The sequence below is a fragment of the Tasmannia lanceolata genome, unplaced genomic scaffold, assembly GCF_043159265.1.
Source record: "Tasmannia lanceolata isolate RefF3 unplaced genomic scaffold, GAP_Taslan_0.1 ptg000004l, whole genome shotgun sequence".
Lineage (NCBI taxonomy): Eukaryota > Viridiplantae > Streptophyta > Magnoliopsida > Canellales > Winteraceae > Tasmannia > Tasmannia lanceolata.
The window spans coordinates 8,069,429-8,079,345 of NW_027518681.1; the positions used below are offsets into that span (position 1 = coordinate 8,069,429).

Below are 9,917 nucleotides of genomic sequence, written 5' to 3' on the forward strand. Positions count from 1 at the left end.
ATCTCTGATCGACTCCGTGCGAGGATCTATCTATCATTATTATGGTGGTTCATCTCATCAGCAATCCCAATCACAAAATATGCATTATCATTTGGATTGTAGGAGCCCAGAGTAGACCTGGCAAACGGGTGGGTCGGGTCAACCTGCGGGTCATGCGGTTGCGGGTCAGCAACCAGGTGACCCGTACCAGTGCGGGTGGGCCGGGTCGACTGTGGCTAACCAGCAATTTTTTTTTTTTTTTAAAATAAATTTCTTTTACAGAAAAGGCATCCTCAAGGTGAAGTTCTGGAAAGCTTCAAGGGGATTGATGCTAATAAAGAATCATGGTTGTAAGACAAATAAAAAGGAAATATGGCTCGGATGGTGGCCGGATTGAAGGTGGCTCGGATGGTGGCCGGATCGGCAAGGAGGTTGGTCGGAGGTAAGGAGGCGGCTTGGATGGTGGCCTTCTTCTTCCTTTGTTTTTGCTCGGATGGTTGGACGTAAGGAGGTACTAGAGATGAGAAATCCTAACTCGGTGACTCCCTAAATGGCTAAATCTAAAAAGCTATAAAAGAGAAAAAAGTATAAAACCCTAACTCCCTTTGTTTTTGTTTTTGATCTTTGGATCTTAACCTTCGATTTTTCATCTTTTTAAATAATAAAAATAAAAGTGATAATTACATTTACACCCCTCTAGTTTCACACATCCACTTCAACCCCTATAGTCTAAAAAGTGACAAAGACATACCCTCTAGTTTCGTTTTGTTTAAGGTTTGCCCCCTCAGCTGAAGGTTTGTCCATAGATTGAAGGGTTAGGATAATCCGATGGAGCTGATTTTTTGGGCACAATCTATCTATGTCAGGACCCATCAAATGAACGCTTTGGATCATCCAAATAATGTGGGCCCATATCCGAATCCAAAGTGTTTGGTAGTGTTTGGAGAGAGAAAACCATCTCTCCCTTGATTTTTAATCCAAGAAAAAGCCCTATTTCTGACTTTTTCTTAGTTCAAAAAACAAGGCAGCGGGTTTTGTCTCTACCGGCCCTGTACATTCTCACAGTCGGCGTCATATAATTTCTCGGGCATCATTTAAGTTCTCCATGAGGGACATTCTAGTCTTCTGTGAGTAAAAAAAAAAAAAAAAAAGAGTCTGATGAGGACATTTTGGGCATAAGTGATGGCATGAACTGATTTGCAAAATTCTTTCAGAAGTGATGACTCTATTTACATATTATTAAAGGGCAGTGAGTCACCGAGTCAACTCATCCGAGTCCACTCGCCGGTCGAATTTCTCGAATCCGATCCCATATTATAAAGAACGCAAGCCTCTGAGAGAGAGAGAGAGAGAGAGAGAGAGAGAGATGGAAGGTTGGGATCCAAACACGAAATCAACCCTAACCCAGATCCCCTTACTAACAACCAAAGCAGGGCCTCGAGACGGAGCTTCATGGACACAGCGTTTGAAGGAGGAGTACAGAGCCCTAATAGCCTACACCTCCATGAACAAATCCAACGACAACGATTGGTTCCGTATTTCATCATCTAATCCAGAAGGCACTCGTTGGACTGGAAAATGTTGGTACGTTCACAACCTCCTCAAATACGAATTCGATCTCCAATTCGATATTCCCGTCACTTATCCTGCCACGGCACCAGAAATCGAGCTCCCCCAGCTCGACGGAAAAACCCACAAGGTGAATATTCTAGGGTTTCTTGGTTTTTATTGTTAGGGTTTTGCTAACGATCGTTAAGGTGCATTGGAAACCTAATTTTGCAATCATTTCACACATGTATTTTGAATTCTAGGGTTTCTCCGTTATTATTGTTAGGGTTTTGCTAATGATTGTCAAGATGCATTGGAATCCTAATTTTACAATCATTTCACACATGTATTATGAATTCTAGGGTTTCTCGGTTCGTATTGTTAGGGTTTTGCTAACGATCGTTAAGATGCATTGAAAACCTAATTTTGCAATTATTTCACACATGTATTAGGATTTTTACACTTATTTTGATAAAGAAGTCTCGTAGCATGTGTAAAAATAGGTTTTCAATGCACCTTAACTAGGGAATATCTCATAGCTCCTTATTTTGATGAGGGCACTCGTTAGCAAAACCCTTTTTATTATTATTACTTTTAATTGTTGGAATTTTTGGTGAGTTGGTTTTTGTATGTGGGTTTCAGATGTATAGAGGAGGGAAGATTTGCTTGACCGTACATTTCAAGCCGTTGTGGGCTAAGAACTGGTATGCTGTTCCTGCTTTTCTACTAGGGGTTGGGATTTTTATTTTTATTTTTTTGTCGGGAATTTATGAGGATAGGTATAATTAGTTGATTAGCTATTTGATTGATTGATTAAAATTGGGTTTTTTTTTTTTTTTTTGTTATTTATATGTATAATTAGTTGGTTGACTATTTGATTGATTAATTAAAATTGGGTTTTTGTTATCTATTATAATGAGTGAGAATTGGACTGTCTAAGTTGGTTTTCCATTTTAATTTTGTATGAAAAAAATTAATTTAGGTTGAAATTATTGTTTTTGAAAATTGGGGTTTTTTTGTTTTGGGTGATTGTGTTTTTGGTTGATTTGGTTTATATGTAGGCTAAGAACTTGGGTGTGAGTTTTTGGGTGGGTGGTTGTTTATATGTAGACAAGAATGTTGATGATTAACTGGTTCAACAAGAAAATATGTGACTAAATACTTGTTAAGGATCACCATAACGAATTGAACATACTTTGTACTATTACTCCTAGCATATGGTATAATATACCATAGTAGACAGAATTCAAAAGAGTTGTGACTTAAAGTTAACAAGGGTGACAAGAACACATCTTTTCTCCATAAAAGGCTTCGTCTAGCAACCACAGGAACTCTATAAATGGTATTTTGCTCAAGGGCCATTGGATTGGGAACGAGGCTAGAATTAGGCAGTCGATTATCAGTTTCTTCAAAAGATTGTACCATTACTGAGCATTGATTATCAGTTTCTTCAAAATATTGTACCGTGATAGAGCTGGTTGGGACCCAAATATTGATGACATCTCTTTTAGAAAACTGACGTCGAAGGAGTGGGTAAGATTAGATAAAGGCTTTCAAAAAAGAAGTTAAAAGGGTGATTTTTCCTATGGATTGGGATGAAGTGCCAGGACCCGACGACTTTATTATGAATTTTTACTGGGAGATATGGGAGGTTGAAACATGACATCATGAAAAATCCCGAAGAGGTCCAAGGTGGTAAAGGATTTCAGACATATCAGTCTCATCAATAGCATCTATAAGATCATTCCAAAAGTCCCTGCGGATCGCGTTAAGAGAGTTATGGGATCAATCATCTCACCTTTCTATGGAGCCTTGAAGAGGCTTATGATCATGGAGCAAATATGAAAAAGGCCTACCATTCAAAAAAAAGGGAAAAAAGAATAAGAAAAAGGCCTAAGATCATGCCTGTCAAGTGGGATTTTGTGGACTGCGTGCTCGAAAAGGTAGAGTTTGGGAAAGTATGGTGGAATTGAATGTATCTCTAATCTCTCTTTCTCTATGATCATCAATAGTAGTCCAAGGGGCTTCATTCAAAGTTCCAGAGGATTAAGGCTTGGGTAATAATCTTGTAACTGAAATTGTAAAGGTTAAGTGGGCGTTAATTAGACATACCTCTTGGCTGGCTCTTCTTAGGTATGATAGTGATAAACGTAGCCATGTAAGATTTAGGGAGGGTCCTTCCAGAGAAAAACTTGCGAACCGCTCCAATAACTTCTTGTTTAACTAGCTCCCAACAAGTAGTAAAGAAAGTCCCATCAAAACCATCAGGACCCAGCTCACTGTCCACTGGCATACCAAGGACAGAATTTTTTATTTCTTCTTCAAGTGGCTGGCATGGTAACATAGTGTTATCCGCATCCGAGGAATCATGTCTAAGATATCATAATTTAGAAATCCCCCCTCTTCGGACCAAAGGTTCTTGTAAGAAGAACATACCACATCTTGAATGGATAAAAAGGATCCCCCACCCAAGATCCATTATGCGAAATCCTATTTATATTATTAACTATCATCCTTTGGTCATCTGCATGGAAGAATTTTGTATTCTTATCACCTTCTTTCAACCATTTTTCTCTTGATTTCTGTCTCCAGAAGATCTCATCCTTGAGGGGGGCTTGATGAAGTTTATGTCTAGCAACTGCTAAAGATTCACTTGATTGAGGAGGAGGCCTCTCATCATACCTGTTTTCTGGTAAAGTAACAAGATCTTCAGCTTCTCTAACGTTCTGAAGTACATCTCCAAAGATCTCCTGGTTCCAAGCTCTAAGCGTAGAGTTCAACCTTTTCAGTTTTGATAGAAGAACATAAATGTTGCTCCCATAAATAGGCTTCTGTTACTCCTCTTTTACAATAGACATGAATCTATCATTAATAGTTCACATCCTTTGAAACCGAGAAAGGTCTTCTAATCATAGCGTTCGGGTTGCTCAATGAAATTAAGAGTGGAGCATGATCAGGGCACGTTCTAGCAGGATGATAGACTTTTATTTGGATGTTTTGCTCATACCAAATACTATTTGCCATGACTTTATCCAATCTAGTTTCACTCTTGTCCCTTCTTGATTGTTCCTTCTAGTAAACTAATTGCCAATATAACCGGCATCCACTAGGCCCGCGCCATCAAGGGCGTCTTGAAAATCATGAATGAAAATGAGGGAGGGAGCTGTTGCTTCAGATGAAAAATCTGGATTAAGGATGGCATTGAAATCTATACATTGTCATTGATACTACTACTAATCTCAACAAGGTATTTCCAAAGTAGTCTTCCTCCTACAATATCACAACTAGCTAAACAAAGGTGAGAAAAGCAGACATCGTACCTCGATTATAAGAAGCAGACATATTTATTGCCCTTCCCATCGAACTGATACAAGACATGTATATGTTACTTTTCCACATCATCCAAATCCTAGGACACTCATCATCAACCACCGAGTGGTCCATACCAATCTTAGTGGTTATTTCACTGATATCCTCCTTATCATTGGCTCAGCTATCAAAGAGACATTTTGAGTCTTAACCATGAACTTAAGTCTTCGCACAGGAAATTTTCTTTGAAAATCTTGCAGCAATTTCTCCTCCCATCCATGTATCAAACTCGATCTTCTAATCGCAGGCCACCACTGGCAGAATCCCCGCAGCGCCCTTGATCCTGCCCGATTTTATGCTCGAATATCCCCTTCCAAACCCCACCAGGTAATTAAATCAAAGAACACCATCCATTCATCTTTTTTCAATTTCATACTCTAATTGTTGGGTTCTTTTCTTAAGCAGCTTCTCTGACAAAAACCCAACTCCAAAACCGCTTGTTTGTCCTCTTGAGCCTGCTCTTAATGCAAGGAACAATGAAAAGGATGCCTTTCATCACTAGAAAAAGGCTATCAAGAAGATGAAAGCCTTTGAAAAAACTTTCTAGGGTATGTCTCAGACTAGAATGTTGATGGTTAAGTGCTTCAACAAGAAAATTTCTAAGGGAACACTTGTTAAGGATCACCTTAACAAGATGAACATACTTGTAAAGGAACTTGGTGTTTGTATACACCTGTCCTGACTTACAAATTGATGAATATCCTAAATTCATTTCCACCTCTTATTTCTAATAGTTAATACAAAAATCCAGTGATATAAGACATAAGAGAGTACCTTCTTAGGAATATTGTTCAAAGTACATACATGTGGACAATAATACTATTCAAAGTACACATTGTATATAAGTACATACTGTAGGTAGGTACTTAGGAAATATTTTTCTGTCTCTTCAATGGAATTCATTGTGGTGATTGCAGCAGTCATGGAATCTGGCATGATAGTGGCAACGACATCAATGGCAGATGCAAATAGGGCAACAACACTAGACTCTTGCTTGACAATGGTAGTAAGAGGTCGCTAGGTTTGTTTCTTGCCAGGGTGTAGAACCTATACAAAGGTGGGGTAGGACAAGGGCAAAGCGTTGAATGTTTTTCAGGTGCTACCTGGCTATGGGTAGGGGAGGTGGGAGGTGGACAAGCACCTCTATGGTAATTATTACTCTCTAATAGCTTATGTAAAATGCAGCCACCCGCAATATTAATTACTAGAGCCCCAACTGTTTCTCTCTCTTGCACTTGGAACATAAAACAGCTCTCCACAATATGAGATATCACCTTTTGATGGAAGAGGACAATAGAATCTTGGGAAGGAAGTGCATAGACCAAGTTCACATTTCAGAGCTAGTGAGAGAGAGGAGACATAATAGTAAGGGGAAGATGAATGAGAATGATAGAGAATGCAGTAATATGTCTGATTGAAAACAAACTACAGTTGGAGCTCTAATAATTAATATTGCCGGTGGCTGCAATTTATATAAGGTATTAGAGAGTATTAATTATTAGAAATGTGTGTTTTATATCACTCCACCCCTCCTTACCCCTAGCCACGTGGCACTTCCTTCGTCTTTGTCCTTGCTTTGCCCATGTTTCTAGTGCACAAGATTTTACACATTTGTCTGCTAAGAAAAACCCGACAACCTCTTACTGTGACTACTAGGTGGGAGTCTAGTGGTGCAACTTTGCTTGCATGTACTATTGGTGCCGTTGCCATTACTAGACCAGAATCCATGCCTGTTGTAACCACCACAACAAATTCCATTGAAGAGATTGAAGAATGTTTCCTATGTACTTACATACATTATGTACTTACATATACTATGTACTTTGAACATTATTGTTCACTTGTATGTAGTTTGAACAACATTTTTAAGAAGGTACTCTCTTATATCTGATATCACTGGATTTTTGTATTAGTATTAGAAATAAGTGAGTATAAATTATCAGTACTGAATGGGTATGGCCTAGCGCGAGATGTGCCTACAATTTTTAAGAGCCAATCCCTTTAGAAAAACACTATTGAACGTTCCAAGTACTGCGTATTAGGGTTATTATTCCACCGGGAGGTCTCGTAGTCGTATCATCACTGCATGATGTTTTAAATGAACTTATCTCGGCCTAATGGCCAGGACACATTCCTGACACCTCACCCACCATGGAATTATATGTCCCAACCGGCTTAGAGGATTTTAAATGGTTCCCTTATACACATGATGCATACGAGTCAAGGAAGAAAGAATTAGATTAATGACAATAAAATGTCTTGCAAGGCCACAAAATGTCATAAAATCTTAACATTCCTCTAACCTATAACAAGATTGGGTAATGGTTACTAAACTCTAAACCTTAAAATAAGTTGGAAGCAATCAAATCCATATTTGATTCTGTGTTCCGATGAATTCTCCCCAATATTTTCCGAGGAGTCACCCATGTCAAAATATGTCATGCTGCTAGTCACTCGCAAACTCTCTTTCCTTGGCTCTATGTACTGGATTCCAGTTGAAAAGTATTTCTTCCCAGACTGCCATCATTATAACAGGAGCTCCATTGAACTCTTCTAACTTATCGACCAGTGCTGTGGAAATTTTGTTTATGATATATAAGTACCTAGTGTACTGGAAAATTGAAGGTCATAAATTTAGCTTCCTTGATTCTCCTAGGGGGTCAGATGTTTTGTCTCACCCTCATGATGATTCTCAAATCTCTGTCAGAGTCCCATTCTTGCTCTTTCAGGGCCTCTAATTTTATGGGAAACCCAAGATTTTTTATGGCCAACCTGGCTTCAGCAAAAAGGGGTTTGCTGTCAGTGTATTGAAGAGGAGGCACATTAATAGGATCCAGATATCTATCTCAATGCCAGATAATGCAGTTCATCTTGTTTTTTTAAAGGTAGTTAGCTGATTATGCTGCACGGTTGAAAGGAAGAGAGGGTTTCGACACAGCAGGAAAAGAGGCTCCAATACAGGAAAATGACCAATGTTTTTGACATTTGTCGTAACTCGTTACTGAAAAGTCACACTTCAATCCAGTCCATCTTCATTCCTCCAAGGGCCTTGTATCTAGAGTCAAACATGAGAAGCTGTCATTTGACACATTTTATAACTCTGGCTCCCAATCAAGCCTTGTCGTTCACTTTATTAGTTCACTGTAAAGAGGCTTTGATTATTTGCATTTAGGTCCCTTACGACTTCCCTCATGTGAAAGGCCAAAAGTTGGATGAGAAGCTTATAAGCCCCACCTACATTATGGTTTGAAGTTCGAACAAATCTCACTCAGATGAATAGCACTCGTGAATTTCTGAATTAGGTCATCTTATAGGCTTAAAATGTTACTGTTGATTAATGATATTTAAAAAATGGGATTTGCTAGGGACCACCATCACAGAAAGGCATTTCGTGACTGTCTGTTGCATGTGAGAACAGCCACACTGGCTCCCTTTTCAGTAGATTTTGTCTTATTCATTTAATTCAGCCGGTGTGGCTGCTCTCACATGCAACAGACGACCGTGAACTGCCTTTCTGCGATGGTCCCTAGTAAATCCCTTACAAAATTTAGCCATTACCAACATTACGTAATGTTATGACCTCCAGTGTACTTGAAAGAGGAGGGTCAAGTTGAAGGCCTTGGGCCTTCACCTCGTGGACATTGTAAACTGCACTCCTCCCCAAAGCAGAAGGGAATCTCCAGCCTCAATGCTCATTCCCTCAACACCCTTCTCAACTAAAAGAAGACATGTGAGCCCCCTTTGTCCAGCCAAGGCTGATTGCTCCGTGTACCTTTCTAGAATAACTAGTATTTGTGTATCTTTCTTACCATCCTTAGCCCATTCCTCTGATGCCATTAATTTCTGGAACAACTTCCTTTGGCTGTATCAAATGGAACCCGTCATTTTAGGTGTGGGTTGCTTGATATTTTTGTAAATGGATGAGTGGTGGTTGGATTGGCGCTCCGATTGTACTAATCTATCTCCCTTTTCAGAAAATGTAAACCCAGAATTTCTTCTTCTATCATTTAAGTTTTGTTTGATGAGTAAAGATTGAGACATGCTCTGCTGTTTCAATTTTAATTTTCGCCTTTTTGAATAAGGGTGCAGTTCTGGTTGTTTTGTTAATCAAGCATTTTGCAAAAAAAGGAAAAATTATTGTTGTCCTAGGAAAAAGAATGGGTGTTAAAAAAAAGAGAAAAATAAATTCAATTAATTAAATATCAAAACATGTTTGTTGAGATTTTACTGAGTTATCTTCTGTTGCAATTATGTAAATCATATGGGTTTTACCTCAGTAGAGCTGTATTCTTTTTGCTAGTAATAATAATATTATTTTTTGAATGGTCTTTTCGCTAATATTATTGATCATCATTTCAATAATAGCCTGCATTGTTTGTTTTTCATTTTGGCAGTCCAAGATTTGGAATTGCACATGCTCTTTGCTTAGGGCTTGCTCCATGGCTTGCGGCAGAGGTGCCCATTCTCGTTGATTCAGGCATGGTGAAGCACAAAGACGATGCTGCCACCTCATCCGTTGAATCATAGTACATTTTTAATGATAATAAGCTCCTATAATAGCATACAATTTTGGGTGATGCAGATAAATCTCAAGCAGTGTCTGTTGAAATGAATACACCAGCATAATATATTAACAATTTGGAGCAATATTACCTGATATGCTTATAGCATCCATTTTCTTTTTTGTAGAAGGGAGGGAGGTATTTGTGTTATTTGGAGCTCTTTATTTAACAAAATAACTGGTGTGAGTAGCAACATACACACATATTTAGATCAATACTTAATTATATTAATCTATTCGAGGAGACTTAAAGGCTGGAGGGCTAACCCTATTGATACTCTTATGGAGCAAACTCTGGGCTTCATGTTCACAATTAAGAGATGAAGAGTTACCGACATCGGTTTCTTATTAGGGATTGGTTGGCAAGTTGATATATCTCATTTTCACGGGTCTTGGCCGTAGTTTCAAAACTCAACTATGTCATCGTGGACTCCCCCAAGTTGACTCTCAGGCCCTTGCA

At 38.8% G+C, this 9,917-nt stretch overlaps 1 protein-coding gene across 1 annotated transcript; it reads left to right on the forward strand.

Annotated features, from left to right (window-relative positions):
• Positions 1-1,146: 1,146 nt before the first annotated feature.
• LOC143875796 (ubiquitin-fold modifier-conjugating enzyme) lies at positions 1,147-9,566 on the forward strand. The gene is made up of 3 exons (XM_077377398.1): positions 1,147-1,678; positions 2,170-2,231; positions 9,291-9,566. Exons 1-3 carry the CDS (start codon positions 1,346-1,348, stop codon positions 9,421-9,423), a joined length of 528 nt encoding a protein of 175 aa, XP_077233513.1. The 5' UTR covers positions 1,147-1,345; the 3' UTR covers positions 9,424-9,566.
• Positions 9,567-9,917: the final 351 nt, after the last annotated feature.